The sequence below is a fragment of the Gopherus flavomarginatus genome, chromosome 5 (assembly GCF_025201925.1).
Source record: "Gopherus flavomarginatus isolate rGopFla2 chromosome 5, rGopFla2.mat.asm, whole genome shotgun sequence".
Taxonomy (NCBI): Eukaryota; Metazoa; Chordata; order Testudines; family Testudinidae; genus Gopherus; species Gopherus flavomarginatus.
This window is the reverse complement of record NC_066621.1, coordinates 158,805,200-158,826,464: the sequence shown is the minus strand read 5'-3', so window position 1 is coordinate 158,826,464 and position 21,265 is coordinate 158,805,200. Positions and strand designations below refer to the sequence as shown.

Sequence of the window (21,265 nt, the reverse complement as noted above, 5' to 3'; positions counted from 1 at the left end):
TGAGGAGAGCGGAGCCAGACTGGGCGGGGGGGGGCAGCGTCAGGCTCAGTGGGGGGAGCTGAGGAGAGCGGAGCTGGGCTGGGGGGAGCGGAGCCATGCTTGGGGGGAGGGGAAGGAGCGAAGCTGAGGACTCAGTGAGCCGCCCTGGCGTGAGGTGACACGTCGGCCCCCGTAGCCTCGGCACGTGCAGCGTCGCCGCCAGAGGCCAGCCACCGAGGGGGGCGGAGCCACAGCCTGACGTCCCCCCCACCGAGCAAGCAGCTCAGCTCAGCCCAGCGTTTAGCTGACGCATGCGCACAGCAAGAGTTGAGGGGCTGGCGCATACCTTCCGTGGGACAGGCGGCGCGCCGCTTCAGCCTGTGGCCTTCGACGCATGCGTAGTGAGTTGCTTTCGCCTTTCGGGGTGACGGCGCATGCGCAGTTACGTTTCGGAATGGCTGGTACGCAAGCGTAGTGCGCGCTCCAGAAGGGTCCGGCAGAGTCGGTGCGGCCGCAGCGGGCCTATGGCAGGGAACTTGGCGCCAGGTGAGTGCTGGGCTGGGGCGCGCGGGAGCTGCGCCTCGGTGCGGTGTGAGCCTCGGCAATGGCGCGCGCCTGGGGAGCGGAGGAGGGTTGGGGGTGTGTGCGGAATAGGGGGTAGCGGGGGGCGGAATTGAGGGCTGGGGGGTGTCTGGAACCGAGGGGGGAGCGGGGGCGGTGGTGCCTGGGGAGCGGGGGGCGGAATTGAGGGCTGGGGGGGTGTCTGGAACCGAGGGGGGAGCGGGGGTGGTGGTGCCTGGGGAACGGGGGGGCGGAATTGAGAAGGGCTGGGGGGTGTCTGGAACCGAGGGGGGAGCGGGGGTGGTGGTGCCTGGGGAACGGGGGGGCGGAATTGAGGGCTGGGGGGGTGTCTGGAACCGAGGGGGGAGCGGGGGTGGTGGTGCCTGGGGAACGGGGGGGCGGAATTGAGGGCTGGGGGGGGTGTCTGGAACCGAGGGGGGAGCGGGGGTGGTGGTGCCTGGGGAGCGGGGGGGGGATTGAGGGCTGGGGGGTGTCTGGAACCGAGGGGGGAGCGGGGGTGGTGGTGCCTGGGGAGCGGGGGGGGGATTGAGGGCTGGGGGGTGTCTGGAACCGAGGGGGTAGCGGGGGTGGTGGTGCCTGGGGAGCGGGGGGGGGGAATTGAGGGCTGGGGGGGGTGTCTGGAACCGAGGGGGGAGCGGGGGTGGTGGTGCCTGGGGAGCGGGGGGGGGGAATTGAGGGCTGGGGGGTGTCTGGAACCGAGGGGGGAGCGGGGGTGGTGGTGCCTGGGGAGCGGGGGGGGGATTGAAGGCTGGGGGGTGTCTGGAACCGAGGGGGGAGCGGGGGTGGTGGTGCCTGGGGAACGCGGGGTGGGGGGAATTGAGAAGGGCTGGGGGTGGTTGCAGAAAGCGGGTGGTGCCAAAAGTACTGACGCTCAGAGCCGCGGAGGACAATCCTCACAAGCTGGAGAGCTGGGATGGTCCTGCCAGGGCTCAGGGCTTCAGCCCCCCGGAGGCTCCTATTGGGGCTGTGCTCCTGCTGAAGCCCAAGCCCTGGCAGGTGTGCCCTGCAGACTGAAGCCTCAAGACACCGCCCCTCCCTTCCCACTACTTTGCTGCAAGGCAGAGATCCGGAGCTAGCTCTCTCCAATTCCTCCCCCCGCCTCCCCAAGATGGAGAATGGGGAGGCAGGGAAGGCTTTTCCAGTCACACACTCAACTGTAGAAGAGTTGCTTGTGGCATATGGCTCAGGAGCTGCAGTTTGGCCACCCGTTATATACTGTACTCTTGTAACCACTTACAAATTTTTTTGTTTTTTGAGTTTGCTAAGATAGTGTATTCAACTCTGACTGGTAACATCTGTTTCCATGTAACAATACAATCTGTACTGTACTGACAGTTCACAGTGTTACTACTTCATTACTTCTTGGAAAGGAGTGGTCAAACATTCAACTTCCCCGTGAAATTCCACTTTGATTTTCAGTGATATTTTTAAATTGATCTCAGTACTGAATGGATATCTTCAAGAGACTGAATGGGTATCTTCAATACCTTTGTGTGTGGTTTGAGGTGATATTAATCCCAGAGAAACTTTAAATAGGTGATACTGTGTAGGACCTACTGTGTGTGTTAATCCACTCTAGAGCAGAATGTACAGTAATTTTTCACTTCATCAACAAATTCTATTTGTGTAGCGTTTTGATATTCTTGATAGTATTGGTAAACAATTTTTCTCCTTAAAGGGAAAATGTTACTGTATGGAAGAAGAAATAATTACTACAGAGATTGCATTCTTGCAGGATAATATTAGATACAGTGGAGATTATTTAAAAATTCATGAATGAGATCAGTTTTAAAGCTTAATAAAATTATTGAATTTTGCAAGTGAGTTTTATTTCTCTCAAAATGGCCTTTTTAGTCCCAAAGTCAGCATCTTCTCAGTAGTAACTGGTACCACATAGCTACAGAAGCATGGGGACCATGTGTGAAGAGAAGGCACATCTCTGGAACTCAGCAAAATAAATCTGCTTCCAGAGTGCATATATTATAGGATGTTGGTGTTCTAATGCAGCAGCACTGATTATGTTAAATGTTTTAAAGGAAAACTACAGTGTAATAGTCAAATTGCTGTGTAATTTCAAAGAACACGTTTTAGTCTAAAATATATTGGACACTGCAGATATTAATTACGCCAAGCCAAGTTCTGATGAGTTGTTTGAGCTGTTCTGGTGGTGATGAAGCCATATATCAGCTCAAATGGTCCACAGTAGTGAATCTCAAAAACAAGAGGAGAATCTCTATGCTCCATATATTTATTGGCTTCCTCTCCCTCTCTCTGAGCTCCACAGAGAGGATGATCTCCCACTACCAAAACTTGAACTCCTATTCTGCTGGTAAGCCACTGCTCTGCCTCAGCACTTGTCTACACTCATTTTGCAAGTTAAAAATAAAATGACAAGTAGATTTTAAGCTCTTATAAAAGAATATGATGGCTTAGTTCACTACTTCACATTTTTAAAACAGAAGTTAATATAATTGCAGTTGAAATTGCTAAATCACTCCAGTATTCTATATATTGGCAAAATGGAAACGTAGTGATCAGTCTCTTAATAGATTGACCATCTTCTACACAAGTCTTTTATACTGTAATAGATATGGTATAGTATGCTGTGCAGTGTAGTAATGCAATTTTACAGAACCATTTCTATCATACAAATACTGCATTTTTCTCAAAGGTTTTTTAACATTACAATATGTGCCCTTTTTGAGGCACCCTTATGATTGAGAATTTTACAAATAGTATGTGTATTTCAAGCTATTTAGAAGATGTTACTGAAGTAATGCTGTCCTAGACCATTATGTAAATAAGGTGGTAATCCTGAGTACCCTTGCTAATAACCCTAACCAGCAAGCTGGTTTGCAGCACTGTAGAAAGAGAGGGAGTGACCACTACAGTTAATTGTGCTTACGTTGCAGTTTTACCCCTTGTTTTTCCAAGTCTAGGCAAAAATGGTGTAGTCACGTTTGATTATGGGGAGAGTGAAAAATACTTTTCCAATTTAAAAATAAACAAAACACCCCCCTCACCCCCAAAAAAACAACCCAACCCATGTGTGAACGTTGTGGACTTTCTACAGCGTGAAATACCCTGAAAGCGAGTTGAAAGTGAAACTTAGCATGGAATTACCATCCTTACTTGAAAATGCCTTTGTTCTGAAGAGAATTGATTGAATTATGAACCTTTGGCGATCACATGCAATATACCAGGTATGAACTTTTAGCTGTTTTGTAATATATGCATGTAAAAGGCTTTATTGTGCATGCATGCATGGTGAGTTTAGTTTCATGGTGAAAAGCATATTGAGGACTGAGACTAGGGCTACACAAGAACTGTTGGCTCAGTCCCCGTGGACCTTGTTGGGATATTGAGGATCCTTAGGGAGGGCAGTAGCACAATATGTAAGGTTCATGAGAGGGCACTAATTGTAGTTAAAATTCCTTAAGTTTGCAGGAGAGGCACTTCCTCTGGTGGGTCTCTTGGGGTACGGGACATGGCATTCTAGCAGCGTATAGCCGTATTATTCTGTATTAGAGAATTTACATGCATTATTGCCAATTTGTTGCAAGTCAACAAAGCTTTAACATTTTGTGGAATTAATCCTTTTTTCTAAGTTTTTCTGAAACAAACTCCTCCCCCCCCCGATGTGACACCTGCATCCCGAATAGTAATAAAATGTTGGGATTACACAGATTAAACAGTTTCCGAACTTTTGCATTCTTAGCTATGTATTGTAAATAGCTGCCTGCGTTTGTATGTGCAATAGTCTTTAATTATATTAGCATATATCAATTCTCCAACACAATATGTTACCATATTTCTCAGACAGAATCTACTGCTCTGCCCCTCACTACAGCATATTCATCATTTCCTCTTCTCCAGATATGGCTACTAATCCTTTTTCTGTGGCAACGCTTGCTGACATGATACACCTGGTACCTCTGTGAACTCCAGTTCACTTCTGGTTTGTAAAGCAGCCACTTCCTGCCTGTGCCAAGTGCCTTTCATTGGAGGCTTCTTTGGGGATCTTACTCTCCCTTTTGGGGTGCAGTTTGGCTCAAAGGTTCTTTTCTCAGAAACTTAGGACTGACCGAGAGTTTACATTAACACAGCGCTTTTCTCCTGCACTCTGTGGGCCTTTGCTTGATGCTTCTGTTTTTTCATGGGAGGACACAAAAGCCTGGCTACCACTCTATTCAGCCAGCATGTCTGTAATTTGCAGTTCTCTAGCATGGTCAATGGCAAGGGCAGAAAGCTTGGCCTCTATAACCCCCTGGGTGTGATTACTGTGACCTCAACTTAAAATACAGGCCTTTTGAAAGGGGCATGGAGGATAAAGGCTGAAATGTTTGTCTAGAGTATTGTGAAAAAAAGCTGTCAGCTCCATGCTGTTAACTGTCTCTACTACAAGACTGTATGGTCGTCCCTCCCAGAGATAATTTAAAACTTACTGACATGCTAACTCATGGCAAAATACACAAGGTGAAGGATACATGCAGTCTTTTACAGGCAAGAAAACAAGGAACTTTCATTTTAAAGATACAGTTATCTTACACTAACAATCGTAAGTATTGTGGCTGACTATCTGGCCCAGTCAGTAATGCAGTCATCTATACATGGCAGACTTTTGCTTATATTCACCGTAGACAGAATCATTATAAGTATGGTCAAGTTTAGACATACTCATTTAACAGTTCCACTGAACACCGTTCAGAGGATCCAAAAAGCAACCAGTTTCTGGTATGCCATGTATCTGCCTTTTCACATTACTTGGCACAGTCGGATTTGTGTTGATGCTTTCTGAGAAATTTGGGCAGCTGTCTCACACAGTCTCAGCTGCTGATGCTGGGGACACAGGACTCAGTGTTTCTCCACTGATGCAGTATGCTTTTTGTCTAGGCTTTTTCTACTGTGCTTCTCAACATGGTATCTGAGCATTTACTTATTGAACACACCAGTTTTTGTTTCTCCCTCCCAAGTTACAGGAATTATGCTTTCAAGAAGTGGGTTTTAGATTTCATTTTGGATGTGCAGAGGATGACTGGAATATTTTCCCACAGAAAGGATCTGAGAGAGGGTAGGACTTGTCAGCCCAGTTGTTTGTATGTGGTTGACAGTCCTATCTAGAAACTGGTTATCTATGCTGTTGGTACTTCCTTGCTGATAAATCAGTTGGAAACATAGTATAGCTGCAGTGTTAGGAACAACGTGTTAATTTTTGTTATAGCCTGGTTACAAACTCAAGGTTGGTCTACACTACAGACTTATGTCTGTATAACTGTGTCGCTCAGGGGTGTGGAAATCCACACCCCTGAGTGATGCAGGTATATTAACTGAACGCCTGGTGTGGACAGCTTTATGTTCACAGGAGGGCTTCTCCTGTTGACATAACTACTGACTCTTGGGGAGATGGCGTACCTATGCCAATGGGAGAGTCTCTCCCGTTGGCATAGGTAGCATCTTCACTAAACTCTACAGTGGCACAGCTGCAGCACTGTATGTGTAGACAAGCCCTCAGTTAAAATTTGTAGAACGATTTCACGCCCCACCCCCAATGCTTTGGACCTAGGAAGTCGGAGCATCACCCTCTAATTGCAGGTTTTGGAGTCATGTTTGTTACCATCAGGCTGGTATAAAATCCACAGCCATTTTGAAGGATTGGGCATGGATTGTGAATGTGAAGGGAGGAAAGTTCCCTCAGACTGAAAAGATAGGTATAGAAAACTAAGCCTGGACAATATCTGGAGTTTCTATCTTAGACGAGAGCCATATTAGTTATGCAATTCTTGTTGAGGATGAGGTAGCATATAAGAGAATGCATCTGCTTTAATTGAAAGGGGGAATAGTTCTAGAGTGGGGCATGTTTTCAGTGGGGTCCTGCAAAGATCAGATCTTGATCCCATGGCTGTTTAACATTTTTATCAGTGAGCTGGAAGAAAACATAAAACCATCACTGAAAGTTCTCCGAAGACACAAAAAGTGGGGGAGTGGTATATAATGAAGTTCTGGTGCCCACAGTTCAACAAGGATGTTGATAAATTGGAGAGAGTTCAGAGAAGAGCCCCATTATGTTAATAATGATGGAAGGTTTAGGAAAGATGCCTTATAGTGATTGACTCAAGGAGCTCAATCTGTTTAGCTTAACAAAGAGAAGGTTAAAGGGTGACTTAATTAATCTGTAAGTATGTACCTGGGAAACATTTAATAATGGGTTTTTCAATCTAGCAGAGAAAGGTATAACAATCTAATGCCTGAAGTTGAAGCTAGACAAAGGCATACATTCTTAATGGTGAGAGTAATTAAGAAACAGTTTACCAAGGGTTGAGATGGATTCTCCATCACTGTGAATTTTTAAATCAAGATTGGATTTTTTTCTAAAAAATGCTTTAGGAATTATTTTGGGGCAGTTCTCTGGCCTATGTTGTACAGGAAGTCAGACTGGATGACTGCAATGGTCCCTCCTGGCCTTGGAATCTATGAAACTGTAGTGATAAAATTCATTATTACTAAGGAGCTGACTGGGTGGTTCTGACTTTAGACTGCTCTCCCATTGAGTTCAGAGAAAGATAAATGCAGGATCCTTGAGATCGAGATCTCTCTTGTAAGGGGCTTGGATGCAGCAGAGACAGAACAGCAAGCAATGATGCAGCATGCTGCTGAGTTATGCCAGGCAAGTGTCTGTTGGTTTGGGCTGCTTCATTTGGCAGGAATATCAAGGATGCAGAGTGGGATGATGGATGAATCCCTCCTGGAGAACTAGGGAGAAGCTTCTGCTTGTGACTTTTGCCTGGAAGAAAGTCTGTGTGGCAGGGTCTGGACCAAATCTTTTTTGCGACCCTATGTTGTTTGATCCTATCTAGCCATCTTGAATCCTGATGGAATGTGTTGCTGATGGTGGTACTTTTTTTTCGGGGTGAAATCATAGTTTGAGCCAATTCATCTAGAAGTTACAGTTGATGATATACTTTGGGGTATAACTGGAATATAGTATTCTGTATTAACTAGCAGTAGTAAATAGACTTAAACAGATATTTTATACAGGGTAAAATACCTCGACCTCTTACAAGGAAATTGCAGTGGTTGGTTCTAATAACTGGATAGCTATGTGGGATATTTACAAAAGATTTTGCATCTGACTGTCCCCAAAAGTCTAGAGATGCCCATCACTGTCAGTGTTTCTGTAAATGTGAATGTTGCTAGTGAGTGTGGAAAGTCTAAGTTTGTGACAAAGCAGATGAATGTGTGAGGCACTTAGGATGCTTTCTCAGATGGTTGAAAGTAAACTGTTCAAGTATAACTAGAGAGATAAGGTGGATAAGGTAATATCTTTTATTGGATTAACTTCTGTTAGTGAGAAGGATGTCTTTTGAGCTTACACAGAGCTCTTCTTCAGGTTAGCTCTGTGTAAGCTTGAAAACTTCTCTCTCTCACTAAGAGACGTTTGTCCAATAAAAGATAGGTGAAGTAGTAATGTGACCAACATCGCTACAACTCTTCATTCAAGTATAATTATTTATCTAACTTGGATTAATCCATGGCCCGTCATATTGCACAGCTGGAGATTGTTTGATTGTGGGTTAAGATCCTTTTTGTCTCTGGCAGGCTTCTGTGAACTTTCTTCTTTGGTTTTACACAGAAGTACAGAAGATTCATATTAAATCAGTTAATTTAAAAAGTACTGGATGCACCTGAGAACACAGTTGCCAGCTCTTTTACTTGCAGTGAGATGCCGAGCAATTCTTTTCATTTCATCAGAGGCAACACAGCAGTTTATTAGTTATTTAATAATGTTTTACTTTTTAACAAGGATACATTTTTACAATCAAATGGAATTGATTATACATCTTTTAAAATTATGTTCTTCCTGTAGTTCAGTTGAATTACCGGAAATGTTTTGCTACACCAAGTGGGACAATTTAAAAATTGACAGCTAAATTGTACTGGCATCTGGAAGATGGTAACCTTTAATCTGTATTTCCACAGGATATCATTCAACAGAACAACATTAAACAGCAGCTATGCAGAACTCAGATCATACAGAGGATGACTGTAACCTAAGTAATGACAACACAGTCAATGGCACTGATGCAGCAGGAGAGCAGCTTACGGACTTTAGTACAGAGATTATGAGTGTCACAGAGATGGAACAGTCTCCTGATAGCTCTCCTGATGTAAATGAGGAGATCACACACGAGAGTGGAATACCAAATATTCAAAGTTTACACACGACTGATGTTGAGGCTCATTTCCCTCCTGAATATGAGAAGTTCTGGAAAGTAGTAGAGGAGAATCCCCAGGATTTCACAGGTTGGGTATATCTGCTGCAGTACGTAGAGCAGGAGGTTAGTACATCTTTTTTCCCAGAATGCATAGAAGGATGAATTAACGCATTGTCCTGTGATTCCAGTCTTAAATTTAAAGTTGTATCTCAGTCCCTAGCAGGTATTGTTTGAAGACAGTGGTTCTGGATTTCTGCTGTACTACTGGGCCATATTCTTTTTTAAAGGTACAAGCTCTGACTTCAGTTCTCAAATCTCTGTGCTTTATGCATGTAGAATTCTAGTCACTTCAAAAAGGGGACATAAGAATGGCCATATTGGGTCAGACCAGTGGTTCATCTAGCACATCTCTTGACAGTGGCTAGGGCCAGAAGCTTCAGAAGAAATGAACAGAACAGGGCAATTATTGAGTGATCCAGCCCTGACTTCTGCAGTCACAGGTTAGGGACAATCAGAGCATGAGGACACTGCAGCTCTGGCCAATTTTTGTGGCCAGTTGTGATTGTGCCATGTCATCAACTGGTTGAGAGGAAAAAATAAAGATGATTAAGTCTTGAGAGCACTAATATTGTGAAACTTTCTAATTAGATTTTTAAAATAGCATTGTTATATCTTGTAAAATCCTTTTTAAGAGTAGCTCTACCTAGCTACAAAAACACACTCATCTTACTTGCATTACGATCAAGCTAGTAAATGAATATTGCTTGTCCAGCTCTTAGCACTCAGATAATGTTTTACACCTTCTAAGTGTTACTACTGACAGCTTGTAATGCAGACATCAGATGCTAACAGATAATGGCTTTTTCTCAGTCTATTTTTAAAAGTTCAAATGCTAGTCTAGTTTTGTGTGGAAATTTTTGTTTCCATGGCTTGCTGAGTTACATTGATGTCATTGTCTATAGAATCACTGAAAACTCAGAGTCCTACTGACAACTTGTTGAGATTTGGAGAGGGTGACCAGACAGCAAATGTGAAAAATCGGGACGGGGGTGGGGGGTAATAGGAACCTATATAAGAAAAAGACCCAAAAATCAGGACTGTCCCTATAAAATCGCAAAAAGAACAGGAGTACTTGTGGCACCTTAGAGACTAACAAATTTATCTCTAAGGTCACTTGTGATGTGAAAGGGGTCGCCAGTAAAAAAAGTTTGAGACCCACTGGTCTAAAGAATCAAGTTCAGTGGCTGAAGTGGAGAGAAACAGGTTCTGATAGAAGATGCTTGCAGAGTAGTGTGGGAATACTTAAGCTGTGTCTGCTTGCAGCTTTGTAGACCTGTAACTTAAGTTAGCATAGGTCTTTGTGTTGTAATTATTTGTGCTCACATATATTCAAAGTTATTTATAAAACTATGGAAAAGCACCTGATTTTACCACGTGGCTTTCTGTGTTTGAATTGGAATGGTGTTCTCCATGTAAGAATTCATGCTCTTCTCTAGTTATCTGAAATCTTCTCTTAAGAACTGTAACTACAGTTCTTTTGTATGTTTCTTACAGAACCACTTGCTGGCTGCCAGGAAAGCATTTGACAGATTTTTCACACATTATCCATATTGCTATGGATATTGGAAAAAGTATGCAGACCTTGAAAAGCGACATGACAACATTAAACAGTCTGATGAGGTACGTTGGTAGCTGGATATAGCTATCACCATTTGGTCCTGTAAGCCAAATGATGACTAAACCACTGCAAGTCATTTTGGCTGCCAGTACCTACCATATATGGTCAGATTTATAGGGATTTTGTTTGCATTTGTCACTTTTTTTTGTGGCATTTGTAGCTAATATTTTCTCTCTTTGTTGGCAGGTGCGTTAAACCTCTACAGTTTGTCAAGCTTTGCAGTGCAAGCCTCTGTATTACACTGCAGCTTAACAAGTAGGGCAGGGCTTTTCTGTCACTTACATTTATTTCTCATTTTCAAAACAATATAGTTGGTTTGCTGGTCACAATTGCTACATCTTATTGCATTTTTGGTCAGACGCTGTCAATGATGCTCTAATGGGTCTGTGCCCTATGGTCTGTACCCCAAAGCCTGCCCACACAACCTGGTCAGAATGCAGGGACCGCTGCGCTTTGAAGATCAAGACTCTGCACGTGGAGATCAGAACATTGCCATGTTCTATCCAACCTCCACCCAAATGGTAATGGTAGATTATTTAAACAAAATTCCAGTAATTAGTATTTCTAAGGTTCACCGGATAACACAGTGTTGCCTCTCTCTTAGGACACTATTAAATATTTGAAGTACAGTTTATGTTGTTCTCTTCATAGGTGTATCGGAGAGGGCTACAGGCAATACCTCTTAGTGTTGATCTTTGGATACATTATATAAACTTCTTAAAAGAGACACTGGATCCTGTTGACCCTGAAACTAATAATACCGTAAGAGGGTAAGTTGTTTGTGTTTAAAAAAAAAAAAAAAAAGGGGTGGGTGGGGGACACATGAGCACTGTTGTAAATGATATATAGCTACATGAAAAAGTAAAATCTTTAACCATGAGAGCAAAGCTGAAGTAGCATCTAGCTATATTGATGTCTCTTTATTTTTGTCTGATAAAATAGTTCCATTCACTCCTCAGAGCCTTGGGAATAGGCTCTTTAGAAAGAAAGTCCTCATGGGTTTTAGTGGTTTGATTTCTTTTTTATGGCTTATTTTTATGTTGCTCTTATTCCTTTTATTGTGAAAATATTAGGAAAAATCACTGTAGAGCTGCTTATTAAAAAGGTCTTGTATTTATCATGTATCTAGAGAACATATTTGGTAATGTGCATTGCTTGAATCCCCAAAAGAATGCAGTAAAAGCTAAATAGAACATTCAGAGGCTCTTACAAAAAAAAATGAAAATCCACCTAATTCTTCTTGCTCCTTGAATAGTTGAGGTACTACATTCAGAAATGGCTATTAAACATTTTTTCAGAGCCTATGAACATGCAGTCTTAGCTGCAGGGACAGATTTCCGCTCTGACAGACTATGGGAAATGTATATAAATTGGGAAAATGAACAAGGCAACCTGCGAGAAGTTACAGCTATATATGATCGTATCCTGGGGATTCCAACGCAGCTCTATAGCCATCACTTCCAGAGGTAAGGACAGCTTAAAGCTTTAGTTAACTTCATGCTATTAACTGTGCTAAATAGGCATAAATAATATAATTAATTTTTTATATTTTTGTAAAACTCAAAATTGTTTAATCCAAACAGGAACTTGGAAAGTTATTACACTTAAGCCAGTAATAAAAGTGATTGTCGCTCCAAAAAACAAAGCTTCTGGGTAAACTTCACTCCTTATTAAGAGTAAATACATTTGTATAGTGTTTTACTCTACCGTCTATATTTTAGTTCTTATGTTGATACTGTGAGTGCACTGTTTCACATGCTAGCATTTCTTTAAATAAATAAAACGAGGGCTAATAGAAAATTGGAGACTGAAAGTGTTTTCATTTTCATTAAGAATGGACAGAGACTTCTTTTTAGGGAGCCATGGAAGTGATCTTTGGAGCCGCAAGACCTCAAACTGATGCAAAATGTACAACACAATAAAATGTATTGAAATCAGTATTGCCTGGAACTGCGAGCCAGCTGAGTGTTGTACAGACTTAGATCTTTTTATTCTTTTGAGCGCTGACGCAAAGGTTAGGAACTGATGTCCAGAGAAAAACCAGAAAAATCAAAATTTACAAATTCACCTATGACCAACTTTCTTGTAAAAAGGAAGTTGTGAGAATTGTTAGCAGGAAGAAAAATGGGGTGAACCCAGAAAAGGGTGCATCTTACCAGAAAGTTATGTTGTTCAGCTTTCTAATTCCATATCCTCCTTCAATTCTCAGATGAACTGTTTTTTTTACCATAAACTAATTTAAGAAAAATACTTCATTCAGTTTTAAATAGTAAATATCATCTGTGTTAATTTGGATAGGGTAAACATTAAAAACCAGAAACCCTAGTTAAGAGGTACAGCAGTCTTCCTAGTTGTTTCTAAAGAAGTTTTTTGTTAGGAATTCCCAAGCAAGTGGTCATTCTCTGAGAATTAACATCCTATGCCATCCTATTCACTGAGTAGATAGCTTTTTCCCACCACAGTTTGCAAAAGTATTCAAAGTTACATGCCACTCATTAATGTTTGCCTTTCATGATCCTTTGAAACAGGAAGCTGCTTTGCACACCTAGTAAATACTACCTATGTATTATGTACACTGTGAGAAGTTGCATTTCCAGCAGAGTTCTAGGTTCTTAAACCATCCACTTGTGCTAATAATCAGTTCTTCAAGTGGTGTCCCCTGGGTGCTTCACTTTAGATGTCGTAGTGCCCCTGTGCTCGTAGCCGGAGATTTATGGTAGTAGTGCCCCAGTTGGACTGCACATGCACAGTCCCCATCTCGCTCTGCTTCAGGTGATTAACTGGCACTGTACGACCAATCCTCCCTTCTCCCCCCAGTTCCTTCTCTCCTGACATCGGAGTACTCAGCAGCGCCTCACAGCGAGAAATAATTCGTTTTCCTGTCCCTTTAGCAATTGTTCATGGTTCTTAATTAGAATACAATAGACTCTTTTTTCCCTCTTCCTACCTTATCTCCATCCTTAAATAAATAAATAAATAAAATTTCCTCATAGGATCATAAATTTTCTGGTCTTCCTAATTACAGTGGCACTATACTTTTATATCTCTGCATCACTGTGAGAATAAGCTTCCTCAGGGTATGCCTGGCTCCCCAGGGTTTAAATGCTGCACTACGTGCCAGATTTCAATACACCTCTCGGACGAACACTCTCAATTCGTCTGCTGTCTCGGTGAGGGACATATACCGCGAAAGTGCTCGCACTGTCTAAACTCGAAAGCCAGCACGAAAAAGGCAAGGGATTTACAGCTAAAGCTTTCTCATTATGGAGAAATCTCTTCACCCGGTGTCCGAGCCTGAGGTACGAACTCCTCCCAGACAGAAATCGCCAACTGCCGCCTTGGACAGAGGCTCTTCTTTCAGGGGAAATGATCCTGAACAACCTGCCAAGAAGACAGCAAAGAAACGGGGCACCATGTCCCCGACTCCGGAATCGGCCAAGTAAAGGTGCTCCAATAGTGGCCAGATGCTCCCGGTACTGACCGCGCCGGCCATATCAACTGCCGACAGACCACGTCCCGATGGTACTAAGAAACCCAGAGCACCAACGCAGTCGAGCTCTGCCACAGGCGTTAAGGGGAAAGTGAAACCCCATGCCACGGCACCGACAGCAGCAAGCAAGCCATCGATACTGAGCATTCCTGTGCTAATGCTGCCACCTACTGCTGGTACTATGCACACCAGCCACACACCAGCACCGATAAGCTCATTCCAGCATACAGGACCGAGCTCCACCATCCCACTGAGATCAGACACGTCACAGCAGTTCCTGTCACACAGACTTACTTGTCGCATTGAAAACCCACTCCACCATGGGTCCTCAACTTAGTCCTCCATGCCCTCACCGAGCCCCCTTTCGAGCCCCCTTTCAAGCCCATAGCTACAAGCTCCTTACTACGCCTCTCTACGAAGGTTGCATTTCTAGTGGTCATTACATTGGCCAGGCAGTTAGAACTAGCTGCTCTCGTGAGGGATCCACCTATATGATATTTTTTAAAGATAAAGTATCTTCAGACCCTATCCTAAGCTTTTGCCCAAGATGGATTCATCATTTCATCTTAACCAGCCTATATACTTAGCTACATTTTTTTCAAAACTACATACAGTAGACAACCCAGACTACACTCCTTGGATATCTGCAGGGTTCTCGTCTTTTATGTGAATAGAACAAAATCCTTTCGCAAGTCTCCAAAATTATTAGTTTCTATCACCGAACGCTCTAAAGAGCATGCCATTTCCAAAGAATGCCTATTCAAATGGATATCAGACTCTATCAAACTCTGTTATCTCCAGTATAAATGACAGCCCCTTACTGGGATCCATAGGCATTCTACTAGGAGTCTTTCAACCTCCATAGTGTTTCTCAACAACATCCCTATTGCGGAAATCTGTAGGACTGCAGCCTGGGTCTCACCAGACACTTTTACACAACACTGTGTTGCAACAACACACATCTTCTGATGCCTTGTTTGGTCACACAGTGTTTTCATCTGCTACAACTTCAATTCCGAAGCCCCCTCCTTCCACCGGAGGGCACTGCTCTGCAGTCACCTAAAGTGAAGCACCCACAGGACACCACTGGAAGAAGAAGAGGAAGTTACTTACATTGTGCAGTAACAGGTTCTTCGAGATGTGTATCCCTGTGAATGTCCCACTACCTTCCCTCCTCCCCTCTGCTTTGAAGTTCTATCATATACAGACTCTGCAGTAGACAAGGAATGGGGGGCTCAGAGGGAGGGGGTTGGTCGCACAGTGCCAGTTAGCCGCCTGAAGTGGCATAAGATAGGAACTGTGCATGTGTGGCCCAACCAGGGCACTGTTATCATAAATCTCTGGCTATGAGCACAGGGGCGCAGCGACACCTAAAGTGGAGCACCCACAGGGGGACACACCTTGAAGAACCTCTGTTACTGCACAAGATGAGTGACTTCCTCGCTTTTGTCATATAATTTAGAATAAGTGAGTATTTTTTAAAATATAATGTAAAAATTGTGTATTTGTTAAGTGAAGAAATCCTGTTTCTTTGCAGATTTAAAGAACACATACAAAATAATTTGCCTCGAGACCTTCTAACTCCTGAGCAGTTTATTCAGCTGCGCCGGGAATTGGCGTCTGTCAATGGCCATAGTGGGGATGATGCACCACCCGGAGATGACCTTCCTACTGGAATTGAGGACATAACTGACCCTGCAAAGGTAAATGTGCAGGCAAGGTTGCAGAACACCTTTGCATGTTTGTTCAATCTGCTGCTGCTGAGAAGAGAGTTTTGTTTTATTTGCAGGTACTGTACTGTGTTTTTGGCTGAGCTGATCCCATAGTGTAGAGTGTCAACTCCTACATGTGAGCCAAAGAGCAGCAGTTAGTGTGTGATTGGCTGTATAGACCAGAGGAGATCTCCCTTGCACTACATAGGTTTGAAAGAAATGTTGTTAACATTTTAAACTTAAAAGTGATCTACAAAATTGTAGCAGAATATTGACTCTTTCAAATAAATGGGGTAAGAGTTACGGCATGTTTTGTGAGTTTTTATTTATTTAGTAATGGCTTGTGCAGATCCTTGCAAAAGCATGGAACGAGCTAGAAAAAAGTGCCCATTTGGAGCTGTACCAAACTAAAGATGGAATCTTGTTTGGATATGACGCATCTCAGATTTGTATCACTTCAGAAATTAAGAGGCTGACCGCTGGATCCAAGACTTCCTTAGGTCCATTGCACTAAGAGCTAAGACAATGTGCATTTTTATCCCTCTTGTTCAGGACAGCACCTAAAGTAGCTGTGTACCTTCATATTTTAATTTATGCAGATCACGTCAATAATACAATGCAGTTGTAAACTTGATATTTTATAGACCAATATTAATCACTTGCTTTTATCATGTATCTTTAGCTAATCACTGAGATAGAAAACATGAGACATAGAATCCAAGAGATTCATCAAGAAATGTTCAATCACAATGAACATGAAGTCAGCAAGAGGTGGACCTTTGAAGAAGGAGTAAGTTTTCTTAGCCTTTTTTGTATAAAAGGCAGCGTGGTCTAAAGGCATGAACATGGGACTGGGAACCAGAAACTCCTGGTGTTTCTTATTCTGACTAAATTACTGTAAAGCTTTGGGCAAATAAATGGTTTTACCCGCTTCCTCAGTTTTTCTGTCTTCAAAAAAGAGTACTTTTTAAAAATATACCATTATTAATAACTAATTCTCACAGCAGCTCTGTGAGGTAGGTACTAAGTTTTATTTTGAGAGAGGCAACGTGGGGAAAATACATTTTACTAAGTGTAAACTTTACATATAGCATCTTTCATACCATGTATAAAAAAGAGGGTACTACTTCGTAAATGTGGTATGTTACAGATTTAAAACTGGTCAATAGAAAGACAAGCTTCTTATAATGGTATCTTAAAAATTATGTTGTCACCAAGATAGAAACTGTAAAGAGTACAGCTAGGTGCAAAAATCTGATACTACTGTGTTAGAATTTCACAACTAAAATTTCAGTTGAGACTGGCAAAAACTAACTATTCATCCAATAACACCATGTTGTGCTGCACATGCTTTGTAACAAACAGTAATTAAACTAAGCAGGCATATGAAATTGTATATATTCAGTGAAGCTGAGTTACTTTTGCAACTTCAGCTTCTGAATTCTCCATTAATTTACCATGTAAATATAATAGGACGTTATTCTTGCCTTCAATTGTCTTTATTTTTAAAGAGGAAAAACTTGCTTATGTCTAGTGTTTGCATTTAAGTGGTCTCAGATTGGGCTGTGACCTTCATGTCCCATTGAAGGGAATGGAAAATAGGGGGAGTTCCTGGTCTTGCTGCTGTTCATCTGGCAGTAATTTTCTGTTGGTTTTAAACTAGCAGTTGTATTATTTCAGATGGACATTGTGACATGGGCAGGGATGGTGTCCCTAGCCTCTATTTGCCAGAAGCTGGGAATGGGCGACGGGTTGGATCACTTGACGATTACCTGTTCTGTACATTCCCTCTGGTGCACCTGCCATTGGCCACTGTCAGAAGACAGGATACAGGGCTAGATGGACCTTTGGTCTAGACTAGTATGGCCGCTCTTATGTTCTTATATTCTTATGGTAAAAGATGATTTTAAATTAAAGTTTATCATGAACAAAACAGTGGAGCTGGTACTTCAGAGCAAATAAGTGTAGGTCAGGCAGTGTGTAAAGCTGCACTAAAGCTCTTACTTGCATTGCATGGATTCCAGTCCATGTTTTCGAGTTCTCCGTTCTGTGTTTGAGCAGTACAAGGTCTGTACAACCTTACAGTGGTCTGTAGTAGCCATAAAGGCTCAAAAACCAGAGGGTACGCCTGACCATGGATCCCCCCTCTCCTTGCCATGTTAGCAACTTAGAGGGTTTATGGATACAGGGCTCACTATATACCAGTGCAAGATCACCCTTGTGCCAGAGTGAATGCTTCCTTTTGGGACCATAATATGCTGGCAATACCATGCAGAATGGCCATGTCTGATCTGAGGAACCTGATCAACATTTTTATATAAGAATGGCCATACAGGGTCAGATCAATGGTCCATTCTAGCCCAGTATCCTGTCTAGAGACAGAGGCTAATACCAGGTCTTTGGAGGGAATGAACAGATCAGCAATCGTTAAGTGGTCCATCCCCTGTTGTCTACTTCTGGCTTTTGGCATTCAGGGGATAGGGACAGCCGGCGCATGGGGTTAATTCCCTGATCATGTTGGCTAATACATATTGATGGACCTATCCGCCATGAGTGTATCTAGTTCTTTTTTGAACCCTGCTATAGTTTTGGCCTTCACAACATCCCCTGGCAATGAGTTCCACAGGTTGACTGTGTTGTGTGAAGAAGTACTTCCTTTTGTTTGTTTTAAACCTGCTGCATATTAATGTCATTGAGTGTTCCCTGGTTCTTGTGTTATGTGAATGTGTAAATAACACTTCCTTATTTATTTTCTCCACACCATTCTTGATTTTTATAGACCTCTATCATATCCCCCCTTAGTCTCTTACAGGTTCTCAGTGCTGCTGTGTTTGGGTTGCAGACAAGGCAGAGGATTGATTAATTACTAACAGCATTACTGTTGTGGGTAATTTATTTTAAAAAAGATTCTTTTGGAAAAGCTGTTTTTACAAGACCTAGATTTTGGCCCAAACTTGAATTTGCAATTATAGTATCCTTTTAAAATTAGTCATACCCTGAAGTCCATTCAGATCTGGATATTTGAATAACCTACGTAAGATGATTATTCTGAAAAGTCAAAGGGTGTGTTATAAATTCCAATAAAAAGTAACATCCAAACAGTTTATCTTGCTCTGTATTTTTGACGAAGTTGTTGAATTTGACTCCAGTGTTACTCATCTGTTGCAGATAAAACGACCTTACTTCCATGTAAAACCTTTGGAGAAAGCCCAGTTGAAAAACTGGAAAGAATACTTAGAGTTTGAGATAGAAAATGGGACTCATGAGCGAGTTGTGGTCCTCTTTGAAAGATGTGTTATTTCATGTGCCCTCTATGAGGACTTCTGGATTAAGGTAAGGGAAGTGATTTACTAGTGAATTCTTACTGATTGCAAACATTGATCTAGTGACTAACCTTTTGTACTCTTGTTGAATGTTGTTCATATATAACTATATCTGTTGCATTAGGAGATGGTCTGCTTGCAACCAGATTTGACTGCTGCATATGCCAACTTCGTTGCCTCTCTACGTCCTTCCTTACAGAAACTAGTCTAGTGGTTCAATAAAGGTGCTGAATGGGTTTAAACAAAAGAATTTTATCGTTCTGTCATGTATTTAAAGACCAAAAATAAGCTTTAAATTATTCAATCTATACTCTGTTTTCAAATGTAGTATGCCAAGTATATGGAGAATCACAGTATTGAAGGAGTGAGACATGTCTACAGCAGGGCCTGTACAATACACCTTCCTAAGAAACCAATGGTTCATATGCTATGGGCTGCCTTTGAAGAACAGCAGGGTAAGAGCCAAATTAGTGAGGCTTTTCTAGTTAAATTAGCCTTTTGATTGTTGCTGGCAGAGATTTATTTATTTATTTATTAAGAGTTGATGGATGCATGGTGTCTGCATTAAATACTTATCCAACATTTTTAGGGAACATCAATGAAGCCAGAAGAATTTTGAAAACGTTTGAAGAGTGTGTTCTGGGACTTGCAATGGTTCGCTTGCGAAGAGTTAGCTTAGAACGCCGACATGGAAACATGGAAGAAGCTGAGCACCTGCTTCAGGAAGCTGTTAAGAATGCTAAATCAAGTGGTGAATCGTCATTTTATGCCATCAAACTAGCTCGACATCTTTTCAAAGTTCAGAAGAACCTTCTAAAAGCAAGAAAAGTGCTGTTGGATGCCATTGAGAGAGACAAAGTATGTGTTTCCTAAAAGCTTTATATGATATTTAATTTCCTCCTCCTTTTAGTCAGTGCATTAAATAAAACATGGCAACAATGATGACAGGTTTTCAGACTGTATGTAAAGCATTTTATTGCCACATGGAGACACCAGTCCCTCTAAGCTGACGTTGCCAGATTTTCAGGTTATGAATCTTACCTTTATCACTCTTCAGATAGCATCCATGATTCCCCTACTGTTCTGAAACATCCTTGTTTTTCTCTGTCCTGCTCCCTTTCAAAAATCACAAACAATGCAGGGCTGCTGACATTGCGTGGGAGGAATTTATTAAATACCATTGGTCGTGTTAGTGCGGGATCACTTTATTTGGGTGTCAGAACTGCTTGGTCTTCGAGCCCTCATGCTAATCACAAGGATGCACATACCCTCATCTCTACTGTAGACCATGTGCGTCTATTTATAAAATGACACAGATCAAAGAGCACCTATGTTTACACTTTTGGACAGGAAACCTTTGTAGTGACTACACTATAACATCTATTTACAATGTAGGACACTGGTGTACAGAGCTGTCTAACTTATTTGAAAGAAATGCTGGAGATGTACTTGGGCAAACAGTATTTTACAACAATCACTGTAACTTGTTTTGCACAGGAGAACACTAAATTGTATCTCAACTTGCTTGAAATGGAGTATAGTGGGGATCTTAAGCAAAATGAAGAAAACATCCTCACATGTTTTGACAAAGCTGTCAATGGTGCATTGTCTATAAAAATGAGGATTACATTTTCTCAACGAAAAGTGGAATTTCTGGAAGATTTTGGTTCTGACGTCAACAAGTAAGATTTAACCTACACTATGGCTATAATGGGGTCACCAAATGAGGTGCTGTTTATAATGTTGGAGGAAGAGTTTCAGTTAGACATGCTCCTTAAACTATTATTTTAGCATTGCAGTTGTGACACTGCTAGAGTTGACGACAGACAAATTCGTAACAAGTTCCTATTTTCAAGTATTATCAACTTTCTGGAAAAGCTGCCATTTTGTCTCATGCTTGTTCTCAGCTCAAAAAAGTGTTGTCTTTTTCTTTGAAAGCTGTGTCTACGCTTTATAGTGGGGGATATTCTTGAAAGAGGACACAAAGAAAAGTGTTTGGTGCTTTTTTTTTTTTTTTTCGGTACTCTAACTTCACCCACAACCACACATCTTACATTTTCAAACTTGCCCTAACTTGGCTTATCCTTGAGGACTAGTATCATTAATGTGTTCAGAAATCACAGGCTTTCTAATTGTGTGCTCTGCATTGAGCCTTCTTTGGGCATTGGACATTTACACAAGTGCAACTTTTAATTAAATACTTTTTATTCTCTTCATTTTCAATACTACCATAAAGTGTAATTTTCCTGTTTTTAGCTTGGAAAATCCAAGCCATAAGTTAGCTTTTC

At 42.0% G+C, this 21,265-nt stretch overlaps 1 protein-coding gene and 1 non-coding gene across 7 annotated transcripts in view; both read left to right on the top strand.

The window, feature by feature from the left end:
* The first annotated feature begins 395 nt into the window (after window positions 1-395).
* Window positions 396-21,265, top strand: part of PRPF39 (pre-mRNA processing factor 39) — a 35,756-nt gene continuing 14,886 nt past the window's right edge. Inside the window, exons 1-11 of one of the 6 annotated variants that reach the window (XM_050954676.1) lie at window positions 396-525; window positions 8,539-8,897; window positions 10,329-10,454; window positions 11,104-11,222; window positions 11,751-11,918; window positions 15,480-15,645; window positions 16,337-16,444; window positions 18,823-18,987; window positions 19,306-19,432; window positions 19,567-19,835; window positions 20,475-20,659. In XM_050954676.1, coding sequence (XP_050810633.1) covers window positions 8,574-8,897; window positions 10,329-10,454; window positions 11,104-11,222; window positions 11,751-11,918; window positions 15,480-15,645; window positions 16,337-16,444; window positions 18,823-18,987; window positions 19,306-19,432; window positions 19,567-19,835; window positions 20,475-20,659 — 1,757 coding nt within the window. In that variant the 5' untranslated portion in view covers window positions 396-525; window positions 8,539-8,573. Of the gene's footprint in view, window positions 526-8,538; window positions 8,898-10,328; window positions 10,974-11,103; window positions 11,223-11,750; window positions 11,919-15,479; window positions 15,646-16,336; window positions 16,445-18,822; window positions 18,988-19,305; window positions 19,433-19,566; window positions 19,836-20,474; window positions 20,660-21,265 lie in introns of those variants that run through there. The other 5 variants (XM_050954682.1, XM_050954678.1, XM_050954681.1 and 2 more) reach the window with 5 other exon arrangements.
* On the top strand, window positions 19,908-19,995 carry LOC127053027 (small nucleolar RNA SNORD127). Its single transcript, XR_007774949.1, has one exon. It is a non-coding gene; the product is annotated as a small nucleolar RNA SNORD127 (small nucleolar RNA).